Genomic DNA, 22,651 nt, shown 5'->3' on the forward strand with positions numbered 1-22,651 from the left:
CTACAATGTTGCGCTGTTCTTGGTGCAGTTCGCTTTCACATGGCAAAGTTTCTAAATGGACCAAAATAACAAAAAACAAGTCAGGTGCGAGTAAACTCTTGTCACATTGTTCGGAGTTCAACGTTTTTGTTTTTTTTTTCAGTCTCGAAATGAAACACACAATTACCGGTAGAAATAAAGACATCCCGCCCTAATCATTTTTCTCTCTTCATATAGCAGTATATGCCTAGTACAAATCCATAATACACTAGGGTATAACCTTGTTTGTTTATTCAATCGAGTCGAAACCAACTTATTTAGGCGATCTTGGGCCATTTGTTTTTGCACAGATGCAAGCGCGATTGCTGGTTTCACATATGCCAAACAAACCACAGTAACGAGGGAAAGGGCCAGGTTCTGAAACACAAGTCTAGGTGTGAAAGCACCCTAAGATGGCAATATTGTGATCTCATTGATGGCTGAGGAGCAAATCCAGCAAGAGAATGGATCAATCCAAAACAATATCACAACGATAAAAGTGGTGTTTGTTCCAAGGTTTTTATTTTTTTATTTTTTTAAAAACACATTTCTGCCTTAGCTACATAAGAACATCCTGGAAATGTGTGTAAATGTGTGACATGCTACCAAGCTGACCAATCATAGAACTTTACGTGTTGTTGTGACTTGTAATCTAGTGAGTTTAGGGAGTTATGCATCTGGGTATGGTGTACTGGATACACACTTTGTAGAAGTAAAAATGTGTGCTCATTCTCACCCAATTTGAGACCCTACCCAAGTGCAGAGTGAAAAGCAAAGTAAGCCAATGTAAGGCGAGCCAAGTCATACTACACAGTAAGGGTGTCACGATCCTCCAAATCCTCGATTCGATTACATTTTCGATTCTAAAATCACGATTCGATTTTCGATTATGAATAATTAATTAATTAATAACGATTTAATTATTTGTAGCCTACCGTTTAAACTACCTGACCTGCATGGTCTTTGTTTTACCCATAAACAAATCATACAGTAAATGAATAAAGGTAAGTTACACACATAATAACCACCTGTCAATCACTTTTTTCTGCGCGACTCGTGAATAGGCAGTGATCTGTGTCGTTATAATGGCGTCGGTAAAAAAGGTGCACAACTAGTAGAAACCAGCCAACAGTATCTAAGGTGTTCGCTAAAATGACTGAGTACTTGTGTGAAAGTAAAAGAGGGAAGCAGTCTACTGACTCGCTGACTGCCTTGACCCGCATTCTCGAGCGCTTGACAATGTGTGTGCGTCTGTGTGTGAATGAGTGTGTGTGTGGTCACGTGATGTGCGTTTTCGCGGTAGTGAGGAAGGAGGGGACTGCTCAGAAATGCTACACGCCAGTGTGGATATGGATCGTTGTCGTTCTAAAATGCCTTTTAAAAACAAAGACATTAGTGTAAACAGGGCCTGAGTGTGTATTTTTCGCGAGTGGATTTGCAACAGGTGCGGGGCGGAGGATCGCGATGCGCCCATCGTCTATCATCCCAACCGTAATACGTACATAGCAGAGCTTGCAAACTGTGTTTTTTTTGTCGACAACACGAACGTTGTCAACATAACTAACTGGAAATCCAAAATACTTCCACACCGGCGACTTCATTGAAAGCGGAGAGGATTTAAGCTCTGTCGACGGGTCTCCTGTGTCTGCAGGTTAACAAGCACTTCAACAAGCATGTTTTTTTCCCGCTTGGCAAGCCAAGCTAACGTGACATGGGGCGTGGCAGCATCGACGATTCTATTTTTGGATTCGATAATCGAAGTTGAGCATAAATTTCGATCATTTCGATTAAAAATCGAAATCGTGACACCCTTACTACACAGTGGAAAATGGTTTTTGACCCTGAAATGCTAGTTTCTGTTTGGTTCATGTAATTGAAATGTTGAGAAGATGCTTTTTTTTTTTTTTTGCTCTGCAAAAATCAAATCCACTTTACATTCCAAAGGGTGAGGACTGGATTTATGTGGTAAACCAGTGGCATCATTACTGTTCAAAACCCTTTATATACAAGTCTTCAGAGCGGAAATTGCAAACTCTGACCAAAGTGATTTAGACCTTCAGTAGATGTAAACATTTTGTAGGACACTTACAAAAAATAGGAAGCCTTAAAATAGCATTACATTGCAGAGGCCTTATCTAGTTTTTGCATCTTAATTAAAGAAGCTTACACTGACAGAGTGTTTCCGTTTCATTCACAGGCATGGCTCCCAGTCCAGAGTTTGGCATGGACAAGCTCAACCAATCTCAAAAGTTGAATAACAAAGTGGATGGAACTCCTAAGACTGAATCGAAAAAGGTGAAGAGCTATTAATATTTAAATGGGTCTGGGCTGTGTTGTTGTAGGCCGCATGCCTCTCTTAAGCTGCCCTGAGCTCTGTGAACAGCGCTTGACTGATCATCTGTATGGAGAGTTGTGAAAGCCAGTGAATGTACAGGGGGAGTAACGCACATTCAGGGGTTTTGAAATTGCTCCCTGCAGTCCTGGCTTTATACATCATTAATGAAAATGCTTTTCCAGTGAATTGCACATTGCACATATACACCACATTGATATACCCCCACTGCTTCCTGTTTATGGAAATTGTGTGTTTTTGCCTATACCAAACAGCAGGAATCTAATATTTGCAACCGTTTCGGCTGTTTTCGTCTTTTGTTCTTGTAGAAGTCAAGTTCCTCCACCACCACTAATGAGAAGATAACTCGTCTGTATGAGCTGGGTCCAGAACCAGAAAGGAAATTGTGGGTGGATCGTTACCTAGCGTTCGCTGAGGAGAAAGCCATGGGCATGAGCAATCTCCCTGCGGTGGGACGCAAACCCCTTGACCTCTTCCGCCTCTATGTGTCCGTCAAAGAGATTGGCGGCCTCACTCAGGTGTGGATATGAGCTCTTCCTGATTTGAGAATGTTTCGTTTGGAGATATTATTAGCTGAAATTATTACTAGCTCAAATGCTGTTAGCAAAGCTTTTAATTTAAGACTATATATTAATCATTTATTATTGCCAGGGTAAACAAGTTTGTAAAGTTTTTCTGACTTTCAAGGTTGTTTATTGAAGCCTAGACTTATTTTTAGTGTTTACCTATATGTTCAGTATTAGAAGTATGAAATACTTCACTGATATACTAAAGAACTTTGCTGTCAGTGTATCAGGGAATTGGCACAAACTATTTATATTTGATTCTCAATTTTGTAATGCGTTTCAGCTGAATAATTGTTGCTTTCATTCCAGTTTTTGGTTTAGTTAGGTTTTGTTTTTTTGTTTTTCTTTGACTGATTGATAGTTCTTGGAGGGAAAAACTTCATCTACCTTGACTGTTTTGTGTCAGTTTAGCTGTTTTTCACATTAGTATAAAACAAATGTCATTAAGTTAAACAAGACAGTATTCTGTAATTAAGCAAGACATCTAATAGAAAGATTTAATAAAACAAGCTAGTGCAAGATTTCAAATACCCTAAATAAGAATAGAGAAATAATAATTTGACATTTGATGCATTTTGAATGGCACATTTGAAAGGTGAGATCACAATTTAAATGAAAAAAAAAAAAAATATATATATATATATATATATATATATATATATATATATATATATATATATATATTTTTTTTTTCCACTGGTTGTACTTCACTTGATGGCCACTAGTAGGGCTGTCAAAATGATTTGTTTCTTAGATGGAGATGTGCCTCAATGATTGAACAAGGCGAGTGCGAGTAATTAAAATGCTCCAACTACTTAAATAGCAGATAACTGCACAATTCACTACTTGCGAGTTTGCTGGACAGTCTTATATTGACACTGAAGTACAGCAGAACCAGTAGACACTATTTTACGTTAGGGAGAATGAAACTCTGTCTGCTTCCCTTTCTCACACACACTTGCACCTTAGAACTGCTGTCAAGTTTATTTCTATTAAAGAGATACTTGTGGATCCTGACATGAGTGTGTCTGTAAAGCAAGTTTTTTTTTCACGGCGTGTATCATGCATCAGCTGTGATAGTGCAATGTGCACTTTATTATGCGCATATAGACTGTTACTACGCATTTTTCAGTGTCAGCGTCATCGGTGAACATCGCTGACAGTTTAAGAGCCAATCGCAGCTCATTCTGTTGAGCGTGTGAACACAATAACCAATTATAGGGATGTAAGAACACGCTTGACAGCTCTTAAAAAGCAAGCAGAATAAAAATTCAGTTAGTTTTTTTGCTATAAATGCTTGTTGTCTTCTGTGATTTGTGTTTGTTTTGAAACATTTCAATTTTTTTTGAGCAGGTAAAATTAAAGGTACAGTTCATATATTACAAATAATTTACTATATAAATATTTACAAATTTTTAAATCAAGAATTCTTGTGTTGTGAAGAAAAAAACATAATTGTGTATGGAAAGCATCATCAATGCTCCGTGAAGCACCGAGATAACGAATTGAATCGAATCGATGACATCATAACCGAACCGTGAGACCAGTGTAGGGGTTGCTGCTAGGTTGCATACGCTTGTGGCCAGAAGTTAACGAGAATTATTTAATTAATTTCCCATTTATTGTATTTTATTAACACCTAACCCCCAACCCTAAACCCAACCATAAAAGTAATGTAAAAACAGTAGTTATAGCGAGTATTATTTATGCTGCCTATTCAAGTACCCAATAAATGTTATTTTTTAACACCTACCCCCACCCCAACCCTAAACCCAACAGTCACAGTACTTTAAAAATAATAATTATTGTTATACAGTGTCATTAAAAAAAAGCAACTATAATTGATGTAGAGTACTTTAATGGGCATTTTTCGTAGGGTACCACCAGGAAGAATCTTAAATTATCAAAAATTTAACAGAAAAATCATATTTAACTTTAAATATGTTTTTGTGTGAATTTTATTCATTTCTATCCTATATGTTTGTCTAAATAACTTTTTATTGTAGTACGAATTTGTTTTTATCTTGTATTATTTTGTGTATATCCATTTTATATTCAAATATCCATTTTGCCATAAGCTGCTGATGTGGCAATAAATAAATAATAATAAATAAACCATAATGTGCATATTGCACTTTCAGCCGGCCACATATCCGATATAGACTTTACCCACTGTAGGTTCTCACCCCTAGCAACTAGTGTTACTAATAATGTGGGTTTCTGAATTCTACAAACCCTCTTTAATGCGTGAATAAGACCAAGAACTGCAAGAGTTTTTAAGGTCTTTTTAATACATATTTCCTTTCATCACAAAACCAGTGCTTATTTTAGCTTCTGGTCGATACGTACAGTATATGAGTTCACTAAAGGTCTTCTCGGCCTACCTCAGTCATTAAATTCTATCTGTGTGCTGTTTTCAGGTGAACAAGAACAAGAAGTGGAGGGAATTAGCCACAAATCTGAATGTGGGCACATCCAGTAGTGCGGCCAGCTCTCTGAAGAAACAGTACATCCAGTGTCTCTATGCCTTTGAGTGCAAGATCGAGCGAGGAGAAGACCCGCCACCTGACTTTTTCAATAATGACCCTAAAAAGAACCAGGCCAAGGTCCAGCCTCCGTCACCAGGTCAGTTCAGACAATTTCACATGTTTGATCTCAATGCCTTGATGCTAGTGTGAATCCAATGGCATTATCTTAAAAATCCTCTTCCCAGAGTTGTAGATTAAACATCAATTATATTTTAAATAGATTTGGCACTTTGATTTATTATTTTTTTCTTATAAAGTTCGATAAACAGGGGTATGCAGAATGCAGGGAAGTAGAGATGAATGTGAAGTAATAGTTGTGTTTTTTTCGCAGATGCAGGTCTATCCAGACTTAATCAGACTTGAAAGATGATAACTGCTTAGGCATAAAACCTTTCCCGATGGCCTGATAATGCACCTATAAATGTCTAGATTAATGTGATTGTAAACGCCAATCTTTATAGTGTTCATGTCTTGTTTTAATGGAATTCTGCTTTGATGTGGTTTAGTACAGCCGGTAATGTTTGTACGCCAACGTTTGATGTTCATTTCTCGTGTCGTTTATAGTGATTTACAATACTGCCAGGTACAGTACAACTCTGTGCCCTCAATTGTGGTGATATGGCTTACTTATTCCCTTCTAAGCTGTTGTGTTGACAAATTTGACTGCCAATACCAACAAGGTTGTGCTATGTCATTTGTTTTGCTTTTTTGGCCATTGTTGATTTCTACTAGTGTCTGGTTGTGTTTAGTAAAATAAGTGTTTTATAAGGTTTGCATTTTTAAAACCCTTTCAAACTGCTCAGCATAAATTATTGCAGCTTTTACAATAACTGTTGTGACTTTAGACTGTTACTTTTGCTGTAGCCTATTTAAGTTGTGTGTGCAAAATATATGCAGGCCTCTGTTTTTGGTCTTTGGCCTTCTGAAATTACTTTGGTCTGGAATATTGATAATTTTAATCAGTTGTAAGAGAGTTGTTTTAAATGGCTGCAAATAGTCATTTTCATCATCTTGACTAAAGTAAATAATGAGATGAGTCCTTTAAATGTCTCTGTAATTCTCAGTGGATTGTTCTGTTTTTATTATGGTGTTTCAGCTAAAAATATCTCAGTGGTTATTACCCAGCCACATAAATATCTGTTTTAAAATGATGAACCAGCCAGATGAACCTGTGTACTGGATATGCATCCAGAGTGTCTTTACTGTAGCAAACACTGCATTTGTCTGCAACAATGGCAGATTATCCAGCTTATTGTACAAACTGGCAAAAAGCCTGGGTGTTAAATACACTTGAGGAGGTCATTGTGTTCGGTTGTGCTCCATTTGTTTTTTGTTTTTTTTTAATCCAAAAACAGCCCTCATGTAAAAGACTGAGCGCCAGAGAGTAAATTCAGTTGACAGTGACTGAGATTACAAGAGAAATGGGGCAAGTTAAAGGGGGATCCCCTGTGATGTAGAGCATGTCTGCTTGGCACCGGGTCAGGTGCTCCAGGCTGACTGTGTTTTTTTCCCTGCTCTAGACTGTTTCTTCCTGGCCTTAGGATTCAGAGGCAAACCCCTGGAGGGCTGAACTAAGCCAAAAAAAGATGAATGGGAGAAAAAAAAAATCCAAGGGGGTGGTGATATGTAAAGTCAAGCTGGGCTTTTCTTCCTCATCGTTTTTTTTTCTCCCTTTTTCCCACCCTCCCCCTTCTCTTTATCTGCGTTCAAGGGATATCCTTGCCCAGAGGAGGGAGGCTGAGGTATTGTGCCGAGTGTGTGTGTTAAAGAGCATGTGTGAAGTGCTAGATACGGATACGTCTGACCTGCCGGTGACCCTAGTCTGTGTACGAGTTAATGAATGGAAGCATGAGTCATTCGACAGGCGTGCCAGTAGTAATCGTCCTCTAGCTGGCCGCAAGATGAGCCACAACATGTGGCATGCAAACATGCCGTTCATCCACACACACATTTGTGCGTCACTCTCCTCATCATTCCCTTGGTTCTGACATTTACACACACCCACTATTGCATCATGTTTACTTAAACATGCTGATCATCTTGGTAGGGATGAGCAAAAGCAGTCAGGGATGAGTCCAGTCAAAAAAAGTCCAGCAATATATTTGTTAGATGTTATTTCATGATTTGACTTGAGTACTCAAGGAGTCGAGCTGAACACTTTTAAAGCATTTAGCCTTCTTCAAAACATGACTAAGCACTCAGCTGTCTGGTAAGTGTGTTGTTAGCTGCTAGTTGTGTGGTAGTATTAGGGAGACTCTGTCATGCTGGGTTATGGAGCCTCAAATCTAAGGATGCTACTTTCTGAGCACTTAGCTAGCAGAGCACCACTTCCTGTGTCACCGGTGGGGGAAAGTCCTCAAATGAGATTAAGCGGCATGAAAAGCAGCATGATTTCGGGCTGGGGAAGGTTGCCAAATGAGCCAAGCTCAGCGATTTCCTCGAAAGTGTGTCACTGTTTGTTGGCAATGCTGTCTGTCCACACTGACAGTGAAAGTGCTGCTGAAGTGACAGTCGCAGCGAGTCAGAACATATAATTGATGTTTAAATTATAGCCATGTGGATTGGGGATATTTGGTTTTCTGGCTTGTGGTTCTTGTTAAAGCATAAAGTAAAAATGGCTACATTCACTTTAGCTGACTGTCAATATGCTTTTTTTTTTCTCTCCAGCTGGATCAGGATCGTTACAGGGTCCTCAGACGCCTCAGTCAACCAGCAGTTCTATGGCTGAAGGTGGAGACCTGAAGCCCCCTACACCTGCCTCAACACCTCACAGTCAGATGCCACCCATGCCTGGTGCTAGGTGTGTGTGACAGTGTTCTCCCTTTCTGTATTTGGACAAGACCTTCAGAATGAATTTCAAGGTTCATAGTCTCACAAGTAACCTCACCTTCCTTATCGTTCTCGCGCAGGAGTAGTGTGAATCTGCAAGACCCGTTCGCTGATGGTGGGGATCCAGCCTTTTCAAGACGTAACTCTGTGACCCCAAATTCAGGATATCAACCTGGTATGGGTGGACCAGACATGATGGGCCGTATGGGACCTTTTGAGCCAAATAAGGACCCCTTCGGTGGTATGAGAAAAGGTATCTATTTTGGTCAAATTCTTACAGTGTAATTTTAAGCATCTCTTTTGTGAATTATATGTTTGAGGTCTTCGTACATATAGGGAGTTATCCTTTGCCATTATCATGATTTCTTAAAGTAGTGTTAAAGTAGTGTTATGTGGATTTTTATGGAAAAAATAATTGAATAGTCTAACAAAAACAAAAATATTAAACTTTATTTTAAAAATTATTTACCACTTAAATTTATAACTGCACATTTTATCATCTAGTAAATATCTTTTCAGGATACGAATAATAAATTGTACATATTTTAGTATTTAAAAGAGGACATTCAGTGAACTCTGCTTTTATTTTCAGCGGGTGAGCAGTTTATGAACCCAGGTCAAGGCCCAAATAGTGGCATGGGTGAACAATATAATCGAGCATCCCAAGGTCCAATGGGGAATATGCAGATGGGTCAAAGACAACAGTATCCATATGGTCCAGGATACGACAGAAGGTGAGAGCATTTATTCCAATCATTTACCTTTTAAATTGAGTTCAGCTGGCAGTATAGTGAGTTTTTTTTCTTCAGAAATCTGATGAAGGTTATAGCTTTTTCACCATGTTTTTTATTATTTTTTTTATCTAAGGAATATCTTCAACTCCCATTTTTTTCACATACTCAATTTCTTAATTTACAGACCAGATTCAAGTATGGGCCCAGATGGAAATATGGGTCCACAACCCAACATGATGCCTTCCGGTGCAGATGCAGGGATGTACTCACCTAACCGGCCTCCACAGCAGCAGAGGTTAGCACTTAATTAAAATAAACAGATGTTGTATAGAAAGCTTAATTAAAAGACTTGTTTATAATGTTAATGTGCTGCAATAGTGTGCATCTTCACAAATGCTAATTTCTGTTGTTTGCTATTCACAATTACACAACAGTTTTTTTTGTGCCTTTCAAAACTTTTAGGCATGATTCTTACAGTAATCAATATGCTGGCCAAGGAGCACCCCCTAGTGGACCATACCCAAATCAGCAGTCAGGAATGTATCCACAACAACAACCGGTCAGTGCAACACATTTTTTTTAACTTTTTTGTACTGTAAACAGGTGTCTTTACTAAAATCTAAACTTTCACATATACAGAATTACACACAGAAGAGACCGGTTGATGGTGTTTACGGTCCTCCTGCAAAACGTCATGAAGGGGACATGTACCCTTTCAGTGGTCAGCAGCAGGGTCCCCAGGCCCCAGGTGCACCTCAGTCCCAATCAGATATGTATAACCAGTATAACACCTATCCAGGCTCAGAAAGACGCCCACCAGGCCCACAGAGCCAATTTCCTTTTGGCTTTGGACGAGATAGAGGACCTAATGTTGGTGGTCCAAACTCTCAGCCTTCCATGCCACCGCAGATGATGGGTAGCTCCATGAGTGGCACTATGCCTTCGGTTCCTGATGGACCCCAAGGACCCATGTGGCCAGGGCGTAATGAGATGAACTACCCAAACTATCATAACCGCCAAGGGCCACCTGGTGTCCCTTCTCAAAGCCAAGTTTACCATGGCATGAATCGTTCTGAAGACATGATGCCTTCAGATCAGCGCATGAACCAAGAGGGTCCTTGGCCTGGCCATGTTAACCAGCGGCAGCCCCCATATGGGCCTGTAGCCTCAGGGCCACCTATGTCCAGACCTCTTCAGCCCAACTATCAATCCTCTCAGAACCACATTCCACAAGTATCCAGCCCTGCACCCATGCCAAGACCAATGGAGAACAGGACCTCACCCAACAAGTCTCCATACATGCACCCAGGGATGAAAATTCAGAAGGCTGGACCCCCAGTCCCTGCATCACACATTGCTCAGCCACCAGTGCAGCCCCCTATGATTCGAAGAGACATTGCATTCCCGCCAGGTTCAATAGAGGCCTCACAGCCCATTCTGAAACCACGTCGTCGGCTTACCATGAAAGATATTGGTAAGAGGCTCATGACTTTTTCCCCCCATGAGTACTTTTGTCTTTATTGATTTAGGTAGTGGTCTGGATTAAAATGGATGGATTTAATGGATTTTGTTCTGTTTCAGGAACACCAGAAGCCTGGAGAGTCATGATGTCCCTCAAGTCAGGCTTGTTAGCCGAGAGCACATGGGCTTTGGATACCATTAATATTCTTCTCTATGATGACAATAGCATTTCTAACTTTAACCTGAACCAGGTGAGTAAATAGCACATGCAGTATGACTTGAAATGCTTGAGGTTGGTACAGTATTATAACTTCTCTTTACTGCTTCTCTGTTCCAATTGCAGCTTCCTGGCTTCCTTGAGCTTGTTGTTGAGTATTTCCGAAGGTGCCTCATTGAGATCTTTGGAATATTAAAAGAATATGAGGTTGGAGACCCTGGGCAGCGTACCCTAATTGACCCAGAAGCTATTGACCCTGAGATGTCTGATGAGGAAGGGCCAGAGGCAGAACAGATGGAAGAGGATGATGAAGATGATGAAGAAGATCTAGAAAACAACACTGTGCAAACATCACAGGTCCAGATTAAGCAGGAGAAAGAGGAGTCTATGGAATCTCCAAAATCCAATGATAAGAATGAATTAGAAGATAGGGAAGGTGAGGATAATTCATGCAAAGATCATCTCAGATCATCTACCCCATTGCAGGACACAAGTGCCTCCCAGGAAAGGCCAAAGCAGGCTAGTAAATTTGACAAGCTTCCCATCAAGATTATGAGGAAAAAAGACCCGTTTGTCATTGGGCATACTAGTAAATTGGGTAGGCGACAAGCTTTTGATAGTGGTCTTATTCATTGGAGTGTGGGTGGTGGTGACACCACAGAGCACATACAAACACACTTTGAGAGCAAGATGGAACTCTTGAAGCATCGGAAACGAGTGCCAGTGAATGTTGAGCCACGTAAAAAGGTATCTCAAATATTGGAGACTGTTACGGGTGAAGCTGAAAAGGTTCAGACAAATGAAGGGCCACAGCAAGTACAAGTTCTGGCATCCAAAGATCAACCATCGTTGGAAGGTAAAAGCACTACAACATCAAGCACGTCAACAAGTATAACGGCCACCATTGATGATGTCCTGTCGGCTCGGAGAGGCTCTGCGACTGAAGAAGCAGTCAGAGGCAACCAAGACAGTGACAAGGAGAAGAATACATTTCTCTTTGGCATTGATCTTGCACAACAGAGTCGCAATATCAAGATCTTGGAGGATGAACCACACAGCAAGGATGAAACCCCACTCTGTACACTCTCGGATTGGCAGGATGCACTAGCTCGTCGCTGCATCTGTGTTTCCAACATTGTTCGCAGCCTTTCCTTCATTCCTGGCAATGATCTGGAGATGTCGAAGCATCCAGGACTTTTGCTGTTACTTGGACGACTTGTGCTGTTGCACCACTGGCATCCTGAACGCAAGCAGGCCCCTGTTACCTATGAGAAAGAAGAGGAGGAAGATGAAGGTGTCAGCTGTGAGCGAGATGAGTGGTGGTGGGACTGTCTTGAGGTTCTGCGGGAAAACTGCTTGGTCACGTTAGCAAACATCTCAGGCCAGCTGGACCTGTCCATCTACCCTGAAAGTATTTGCTTACCACTGCTGGACGGCCTGCTCCACTGGGCTGTGTGCCCATCGGCAGAAGCCATTGATCCATTCCCGACGCTGGGGCTCAATGGGACTCTGTCTCCCCAGAGGCTAGTCCTCGAAACCCTCAGTAAGCTTAGCATCCAGGATAACAATGTAGACCTCATTCTGGCTACGCCACCTTTCAGCCGTTTGGAGAAGCTTTATGGTTCCCTTGTTCGCATGGTTGGCGACCGTAAAGTAACTGTCTGCCGGGAGATGGCAGTGGTACTGCTAGCTAATCTGGCGCAAGGTGATACAGTTGCTGCCCGGGCTATTGCTGTGCAGAAAGGAAGTGTTGGAAACCTTCTTGGCTTTTTGGAGGACAGTCTTGCAGCCACCCAATTCCAACAGAGTCAGGGCTCGTTACTGCACTTACAAGGTTCACCCTTTGAGCCCACTAGTGTGGACATGATGCGGCGGGCGGCACGTGCCCTGCACGCCCTTGCCAAAGTGGAAGAGAACCACTCAGAGTTCACGCTGTACGAGTCACGGCTACTGGACATATCTGTGTCCCCACTCATGAACTCTTTGGTGTCCCATGTAATCTGTGACGTACTTTTTCTGATTGGCCAGTCATGACAGCCGTGGGGGTGATCATGTTTTTCCCCACTATTTTTTTTAATGTGTGTGTGTCTGCGTTAGTGGAGAAAATTTAATAGCAAAACTATGTTCATTTTTTTATTTATGCAAAATCACCTCAGATTCCACTGTCTATCCTGTCTACCCTTGCTTCGCTCTCAAGGAAGGATATACCATTATGTTGCGATGGATTTTAACACCTATGGATAGTTTAACTAACATGGATATGCTGATCACGATCCTCGCCTACAAGAGTGCGCTGCCCTTTGAACGTTTTTTTATAAGGAAAATTAAAATTACAAAAAAGACACACACACACACACGGAAACCAAACTGTAACCAAAGTTGCTGTCAAGTTTACAGTGAGTTTGGGGAAAAATCTTGCTCATTCACCTTCTGGGTGTGGATGGGCTTGGAGATGACCATAATCTGGTTCTTGGAGTCTAAATGGACTCAGACTCTGGTGTGTGGTATACATTGCTGTAACTTGGATTATATATACTTAGCCCTAAAGGAACCAGGTCGTTGGCTGTGAACAGACATGTAAATGGGAGGCCTGTGCAGTAGATTGTAGGACTTTTTTCTGTACTGTACACCTTAAAACTGTAAACATACTGTAACAATACTGTTTCACACTGAGATAATGCTGGCTTGGCAGCAAAAAAACTGTAGTTTTTAAAAATGATTTTAGTTCATGTGGAAAAAATGGCTTTCCCCCCAAAGTAACGTGAACCTACAACACCCCGACCTCTTTGTCCCTCGATTGTATGACTTGACCCTTAAAGAAATCACCTCTTAGGACTGGTCTTGAGCTCTAGATGCAGTCCTGGCTGCAGTGTATATAATGATGTTGTAAATTACACTTTGCTCTTTTTCTTTCTCTCATCTTATGGCGCTCTTCACCGTTTTTAATCTTTGACGAATTAAAGGTTTCACTCAACAGATCTCTCATTGCGCATTGCCATGTGTTTATTTACCACCTTACTCTCCTTACATCTCCGGTTGTAGTGCAATCTTTTGCCCTTGCAATCCCATACACACAACATTTCAGTTCCTTTCGTTAAGTACGTAGAGGGTTTATATCAAAGCAGACAAGTCCATTACTCTAGCTGATTTCATCATCATTCACCAGAACAAAGATTCAATAAACGAGTTTGGTCTCCCTTCTTTTCCAGCAGTTTCCTTAGTCGATTCCAGTGCTATGGATTCATATTTGTATTTCAGATGATGTAGCTAAACACTTGTTGTAAATTCCTTTTTTTTCCCCTTTTTGGCTTAATGAATATCATTTATTCCGTATGAAATCTTTATACTATATGTTCCACGTGTTAAGAATAAATGTACATTAAATCTTGGTAACATGTTTGTGATTGATTCATTTGTAACAGCTTCTATAATTTTGCGGTTCTATAATCCTAAATTTAATTCTATGGACTACACTTGCTGCATTGTTGATCGACACTCAAAATATTTTCTTTTGATAAAAAAAAAAAAGTGGTTGAAAGTACCTTAAATTGAAGTAAAGAGTAGATGACCAAATGTCATTGTTTTGCTAAATTTAAATTCATTTACATTTGCTGGGGAGTTCTCTTACAAAACTGTCTGTGCAATTCCCAGTATATCACCACACTTCATTATACTATATATTATATATATATCATGTGTGTGTGTATGTAGAACAGTTCTACACTAAAATGCTTAAAAAATGCTTCAGCATTACTCTTTAGCTGTAGTTTTTGATGGAGGATTTCTATACTGGTATTATTTTCTCTGCTTTAGTTGAAATGTTTTATGACTTGCTAATTGCTAAATCTCAGCATTCCTGAACCCAAGGTGAATACCTGAGCTATTTGTAATGGAATAGTATACTGCACAAAAATCGGCAAAGCCACATGTTTAAGTAGGCTACTACATAGAAAGTATAAAGGTGATGAGCATCCATTAATGTTGAGCGTTTTAGACAACGCCAATTTATCCTACTATGTCCTACACAACAATGTCCTACCAATCCTATCAATTAATAAACGGAAGTTGATTAAAAAGGTTAAATGCAACCTGAAGATCATATCAAGCACACTGCATTTAGCGATTCATAGCAAATATTTTCATATGGAAATATATCATCATGTTTACTTTGTAAATGTCTCCATATTAACATCTTTATCTGCCACAAGCCTTTTATGCATCTTACTATTGACATGTATCAAGTTTAACGATCAAACGGTGTTATAAACAAACCTAACTGGTCCACGCGGGATTTCATCTTTTCGGGAACATTGTACACATGCTTATTTAACTCACAAGGCACGTACGTGGCTCCTCTAATCAAGCAGTGCAGTATTAATCCTACAGCCCCATCTAGTGGTCATGGGCAGCACAATCCCGTCATGTATGCGTTGCATATTATTTTTAAGATTAATAGTTTAATAAACAAAGCATCTATGGACGCTAAGAAATTTGTAAAGTAGAACGGTTCTAAGTGAAAATGATTATCCTGTTTGTATATTATAAACTGGTTGGTTAAAGCTCTGTTTGAGGTCGCATTGCAGCAATGAGAAAAGCTGTTGTCACGTGGAGGCTGTTACTTTTACCATCGCTTTTAAATGTGGCTGACTTTTACGCATTCGTGCTACACCGCAGGTCCCGTTTTGGTACATTCACATTGTATATGTTAGAAGACTGAAGACTCGTCAGCCAGAATAGCATCCCCAGTTTACGTGCGAGGTATGAAATGTTGAGATAAATCTTTTCGTTATGACAGAAAAAGGCAAGATGGGTTTGAAACGGAAAGGTGCTCCATGAAGGATTCATCTTTAACTTGACAAGCGCCCCTAGAGGAACGACCAGACATTTCAATCTTACAGGACCCTTGTTCGAAATGTGAGTGGAGGTATGTCTCAAGTAAACATCTTTTGTTAATATTTTAGTGTCATTTAATTTGTTAACTTGAATTTGTGTTTGTTGTTAAAATACTTGATTAAAATGGTTTATATCGGTTGTTTTCAAACTTTTTTTTTCACCAAGTGTCACTTCTGTACATATATACATATACACATATATATATATATATATATATATATATATATATATATATATATATATATACATATATATATATATATATATATATATATATATATATATATATATATATATATATATATATATATATATATATATATATATATATATACATATATATATATATATATATATATATATATATATACATATATATATATATATATATATATATATATATATACATATATATACATATATATACATATTATATATAATAATATATATATATATATATTATATATTATTATATATATTATATTTATATATATATATGTATATATATACATATATATATATGTATATATATATATATATGTATATATATATATATATATATATATATATGTATATATATATATATATATATATATATATATATATATATATATATATATATGTATATATATATATATATATATATATATATATATATATATATATATATATATATATTTGATGTTGCATTTTCATGGTCACACATGGCAAAGATGAATATTAGTGTTGATGTTTAAAATACAGTCTATGGTAAAATGTTCTTGTATGGTGTTGTACTGACCTAATGTTATTACAACTGCTGCATTGTGTATTTAACATTGTTTGAAAAACTGTTTTATTACAGCTTGTATAAATTAAAAATAAATAATACAAATCTTTAATAAAGACCTCAGGCCTAATTTTGGCTATTTCAGTAAATGGCAATCATTTTTTATATTCATATATATTTTAAAATCATAGGAACTTGATACATTTTGTCACAGAGAACCATGTCCTCTGGTGTGAAGCTATATGTTAATTTTAAATCAGGCAATTCCACAGAAAACATTAAAGGTGCTGCATGTAGCTTTTAATTTTGAAAACACATTTCAGTTTAGTTTTGATTAATTGTCTTTCCATGTTATTTTTAGTAATTATGGTTTTTAGAGGTAACTGAGAGTGTAGTGTTTGCACAGCCTAGTACTCTTATGCAAATCTCTTAGTAATAAAAAAAAAAAAAATAGTTCAACAGACACTGAACTCAAAGCATACAAATGCAAATTATGAAGAATTGACACAAACTTTTTATGTTTATATAGAAAGTATATATTTATTATTATTTTTTTTAACATGTTTGATTGATGGGGTGACGGGTGGCGCAGTAGGTAGTGCTGTCGCCTCACAGCAAGAAGGTCGCTGATTCGAGTCTCAGCTGGGTCAGTTGGCGTTTCTGTGTGGAGTTTGCATGTTCTCCCTGCGTTTGCGTGGGTTTTCACTGGGTACTCCGGTTTCCCCCACAGTCCAAAGACATGCGGTACAGGTGAATTGGGTAGGCAAAATAGTCCATAGTGTATGAGTGTGAATGAGTGTGTATGGATGTTTCCCAGAGATGGGTTGCAGCTGGAAGGGCATCCGCTGCGTAAAACATGTACTGGATAAATTGGTGGTTTATGTGCTGTGGAAACCCCGGATTGAAAAAAGGGACTAAGTGTCGCACATTTGGCCTTCATCTTGCTTTCTGACAGCTCTAGTCACTTTAGAACAGCTCACAATCTTGCAATGTCCGTGAGAACTGGAAAGTTTGGCTGCCTGTTAAATAGGATTTGAGCTTTGTCAGATAATTAATTTAATCACCACCAGATGCAGGTTATCTTTACATCTGACACAAGTTAAATTTGATCTGTCGCTGTTTTCAGGGGTGGACTTGGTGATTTGGGGGCCCTAAGCAATTTCAGGTATGGGGCCCTAGCATTGAAATTCAAAATTCTCTTTCTCTATCTTTTTTGAACTGTACTTTTTGTAAATAAATTGATATTTTAATATTTAAAGTAATGTAAAAAGTAAATATAAAAAATCACAAATAAAAAACAAGCTTACAAACTATGTACAGTTAATTAGTCATTTTTGCGATTAGATTTTAATATTAATAAAATTATATTAGAATTTTAGAATTATAAGGTTCTATCTGACATTTTTGTCAAAATTGAGTTATTGACATTATTATTAAATGACAGCTTATTAACATTATGGGATGTTTTTTTATAATTTGTTGATATTTTAGGATTATATTTTAAAAACAAATGTTACACACATACTGTCTGCTATATGGAATGCAAAAACTTTGAAGCTCAACATCTCAAAATCATTCAGAATGCAGATAGAACCCTATAATTCCAAGGTGATGATTCAAACAAGTTTAAATCACAATCAATCAAACTAATCTTGTCACCATTTTTCATATGAGTTGAGTTGAATATTTGCTATTTGTGAATCTGCGGCCTTACTGCTCACTTTTAAATACTATTTTATATGAACAGGCCCTCTCTTAACAAGCTTACAGTGCTCATCATCTGATCTGACAGGTTTTTCGGCCAGAAAGCAGGATAGCAGAGGTAGCTGCGTTTTATTGTTTCTCTTATTTCTACTTTCCCCCAAATGTTCTGAAAATTCTTACTCTACCTACCTCCACCTCAGCAGCTATACTCTAGTCGCTAGCAGATTGGCAGTGTCTTTGCACTGTGGAGCTCACACCTCATGAATGTGCAGTATGAAAGGAACATTCCATCATTTAAATGAGTTCACGATTTTGATAAGAAGTAATAACGTTAAAGTCTTAACTGTTATAGACATATGATAGAAAATGTATAAAAGAGATATGATTAATATAGGCTTCTTGGCATTGGCCGGGGGCCCCTATTTCCCAAGGGAGCCTAAGCGGCTGCTATACTTGCTTATTAGGCCGTACTCACACTGTGTACAGTTGCCTCGAACTGGGCCAAAGCACGATTGTCCCCCTTCCTGTCTCCCCCGACGGCCCGCACTCACATACAATCGGGCCTGGGCATGCTTACGTCATCGATGCTGCACTGTTCAGTAGAGAAGCGCTCTTGCTCAGCTCAGTGGAGATTTCTCTGACCATATCGTTTCAGTCGTTTGATATGCAGTGACATGCATTTAGCCAAACAGTCCTTAGGAATGCTGTGACATGCAGACAGATATTTCGATGAACAAATCCACCACTTTTGATGCTTATAAACAATCATAAAGCCCTCGTGCTGCAGGAATGAGGAGGTCTGCTCAAGGTGCGGAGCTGTCGTGCAGTGAGGAGTTTGCGTCTTTAATAATCTAGGGCAGTTTGCGTTCATTAAACAGTAAAAATGATTAATAAATCCATATGAAACAGTCCCTTTTAAAATCACGTCTCACTTTCAGTTTCGGGCTTTGGTGCATTTTGCACTCACACTACAAACTTACCAGCCCAAGTGAACTGCGCTCAGGCCCACCTCTTCCAACCGGGCCAGGGCCGGCCAAGTGAACCGTGCTTGAGCCAGATTCATCGCACTCACACTTCTCAAACGATCAGGGAAACGGCCTGGGCACGGTACAGATGGCATAGTGTGATTAGGCCCTTAGTTAAGTCTGTCCCTGGCTGTTTTTCAAATGTACATAACGATTGCATCATACGCAGTGTAGTAGTTCATTGTTATTATTGTAGTAGCAATTACTGTTCATTGTTGTAAATAGACCAGGGGTCACCAATCTCGGTCCTGGAGGGCCGGTGTCCCTACAGGGTTTAGCTCCAACTTGCTTCAACACACCTGCCTGGATGTTTCAAGTATACCTAGTAAGAACTTGATTAGCTTGTTCAGGTGTGTTTGATTAGGGTTGGAGCTAAAATCTATAGGACACCTTCACTCCAGGAACAAGTTTGGTGACCACTGATATAGACTATTGCATTCATTTAAATTGAGTTTAAATATAGGTTATATTGCAAAACACCCATGCCAAAATAAAGACTGGAAAGAGATGGAAAGCATAATATGCAGTGCACCAAGCCATTGACCAGCTGAAACGTCAAGGAGAGGTCGGGTTCATGCAACAAAGTAGAGCAGGCCTGGGTTGGAGAACATTACCTTGGATGTGGTCCAAAGCCTCAAAGACAAAAAGGAAAAAACTGGTGATCTCCGAAGTCATGAGGAAGGAAAAGGAGAGGTATAAGATCAAGGCCATAAGCCAATCCCAACAAGGGAGATGGACAACCTGCGAGGCTGTTGTTGACAGGGTTGTGTCGTGGATGGATTTGTGGAGAATGCCAAAAGCAAGGTTGAGCTTCCTAATCAGGGCAACATATGACACTCTCCCAAGCCCCAAGAATTTGCATCTCTGGTATGGCGCAGAGGAAAGCTGCCTGCTCTGTGGCCATTCAAATCCCAACTTACAACATATCCTGGCCAGCTGCAAGGCAGCATTGAGTCAAGGACGATACAGATGGCGTCATGACCAGGTCCTGCAGAAACTAGCAGAAGTCATTGAGGCTCGTAGACTGAAAGCCAACAGGGCCACGCCAGTAACATCTCAGGGCCTTTTCCAGTTTGTGAGGAAAAGGGGTGAGGCGCTTAGCAGCACCACAAAGACGTGGCCGCTGCTGTCACCCGGAAGCAACTAGGACCTAAGAGCAGATCTTGATTATCAGCTGAAGTTCCCACAGAAAATTGCTATAACTTTTTTGCTCTGGTCCACCGTCGCGAAAACCATCAGCATGGTCGAACTAACAGGGCCATAGGAAGATTGTCTGCACGCTGCATTTGAAAGGAAGAAAGACAGATATGCAGACCTTGCAGACACTTGTGTTCATGTAGGGTGGCGCGCATTCACTTATCCAGTGGAAATTGGTTGCTGAGGCTTCACCGGAACCTCCACCCAACGGCTCCTAAAGTCTATTGGTGTCAGAGGCACCAAATTATCAAGAGCACTAAAAGAGCTGGCAGTGGAGGCAGAGAAAGGGAGCTTCTGGCTATGGCTTCGGAGGAAAGACAAGTCATGGGGGGAGAGAAGGATCCTAGGGTTGGCTGCAGGGGGCAGTAGGAGACGTTCCTACTGTTGCTCCACCATCCGAAGATATTCTGGGATTAAAGGGGCGAAACATCAACGAAAGGTGGCTCCCGGCTGATGACCCTGCAGCCAGCCTAAATGTCACCGGCAGAGGTGCGTCAGAGAGAAATGCCTTGCAGGTAGTTCTACCTGTGCTTACATTCATCTTTAATTTGTTAATTTAATTTATATTATATTATTACATATGTTTACTTACTTGGAATTTTGGTTGTAAGTGCAGACTTGCTTTAGTTTTAGCGTACATTTGTGATTAGTGATTAAGTGATCTGTGTAACCTGCATGAAAAAGCCTCAAACTAAAACAACAGAAAAAATATATAGTTAAAAATATACAGACTTTGCTAACAGTGGCATTAGCTGTGGGGGTTGTACAACAAATAAATTCAGGAGTTTTTAAAAAATGATATCTTAAAAACTTATTTAAAAATGTCAATAACAAATTAGTGAAACCATTCTGTTTTCAGAATTAATTGAAGTTTTCAGGCATGTGTCTCATAAAAATAAAATAAACATCAGTGTGCCTGAAACTAGTAAATGAAGACAATACTACTTATTCAAATATATATTTTTATTATTATTAAGATAATCAACTAATTATTTATCACCTATGGTATAGACTTAGTTTCAATTCTGAGATTTTATGTGCTAATCATACTAAATGTGTGGTACCAAGCATATAAATATATATATATATATATATATATATATATATATATATATGTAACAAAAGGGCTGGCACAGAGGGATCCATTAGCAGTAAATTTATTAAACACAGTTTAATAAAGACAAGTACACAGATGTAATGCGTGTGCGAACTCGCATCAAACACAATAGTGTTACGTTGAAGGATCAACGGCAGGTAATCACAGTATGAATGTTCAGGCATGGGTCTGAGGCAGGCGGCGAATATCAAGGTCGGTGTCCAGGCTAGAGTTCAAGGCAGGCGGCTAGGATCAAAGTCGGTAATCAGGCAGAGGTACAAGGCAGGCGGCTGGCAGGACGAGGTCGAGGAACAAGGCAAGGTAAGCAACGGGACAGAACAAGACTTCGCAAAGACTGAGTGTGTGTGTGCTGCTTATAAGCGTGAGCGTGGGTGATTAGCTGGATGCGCTTCAGGTGTACAGGCTATCAGTGTAAGTGGATGATGTAATGGCTAGAAGTCCGGGGATGGTGACCTCTGCTGGCCAGCGAGGGGAATGACTGGGGCCGAGTCGGTGACAGAGCCCCCCCTCCTGCGAACGGCTCCTGAAGTGAGGGGCGCCACGACGCCGGGGTCTACCACGGGGGCGAGGGGCCGGCATTTCTGGATGCAGACGATGAAACTCACTTAGCAGAGTTGGGTCAAGGATGTCCTTATGATTAGTCCATGATTGTTCTTCAGGACCGTACCCCTCCCAGTCGATCAGGTACTGGAGTTGTCCCCCCCGGCGTCTGGATTTCAGGATCTCACGGATCTGGTACGCCTCCTCACCATCGATGATGATCGGTGGGGGACACTGATCACCAGCTGCCACCTCCCTATCCATCTCGGCTGGACCAGCAGCAGGCTTGAGCAGTGAGACATGGAAAGTGTGAGAGATGCGGTAATGGTTAGGCAAATTCAGTCTGTACGATACTGGTGATATTTGGCGATCAATCATGAAGGGACCCAAGTGCCTGGGGCTGAGCTTTTTGCAGGGGAGTATTTGTCCAGGGGTGTATGCGGGGCTAGGACAGCGATGGCGATCAGCTTGCTCTTTGAATCTCCTTACTGCATGTGACAGGTGAGTATGGGCGGCGTTCCAGGTTTCTTCACATTGTTGGAACCAGTGATCTAGGGCTGGGAGTTCCGAGGGTTCTCCGGACCAGGAAAACAGGGGGGGTTGGTGGCCAGAACTACCTGGAATAGAGTAAGGACAGTGGCTGCTTTGCGAAGGGAATTCTGAGCGTATTCGGCACACATCAAAAAGCGGCTTCAGTTTT

General features: G+C 39.9%; 1 protein-coding gene across 1 annotated transcript in view; it reads left to right on the forward strand.

Annotated features, from left to right (window-relative positions):
- The window catches only part of arid1ab (AT-rich interaction domain 1Ab), an 85,022-nt gene extending 71,338 nt beyond the window's left edge, over positions 1-13,684 (forward strand). Inside the window, exons 10-20 of the mRNA XM_087295533.1 lie at positions 2,216-2,313; positions 2,680-2,889; positions 5,358-5,562; positions 8,133-8,265; positions 8,375-8,547; positions 8,887-9,028; positions 9,213-9,323; positions 9,491-9,587; positions 9,668-10,502; positions 10,610-10,740; positions 10,833-13,684. Coding sequence (XP_087151659.1) covers positions 2,216-2,313; positions 2,680-2,889; positions 5,358-5,562; positions 8,133-8,265; positions 8,375-8,547; positions 8,887-9,028; positions 9,213-9,323; positions 9,491-9,587; positions 9,668-10,502; positions 10,610-10,740; positions 10,833-12,740 — 4,043 coding nt within the window. The 3' untranslated portion in view covers positions 12,741-13,684. The remainder of the gene's footprint in view (positions 1-2,215; positions 2,314-2,679; positions 2,890-5,357; positions 5,563-8,132; positions 8,266-8,374; positions 8,548-8,886; positions 9,029-9,212; positions 9,324-9,490; positions 9,588-9,667; positions 10,503-10,609; positions 10,741-10,832) is intronic.
- Positions 13,685-22,651: the final 8,967 nt, after the last annotated feature.

The sequence above is a fragment of the Danio rerio genome, chromosome 19 (genome assembly GCF_052040795.2).
Source record: "Danio rerio strain M-AB ecotype USA chromosome 19, GRCz13ab, whole genome shotgun sequence".
Taxonomy (NCBI): Eukaryota; Metazoa; Chordata; class Actinopteri; order Cypriniformes; family Danionidae; genus Danio; species Danio rerio.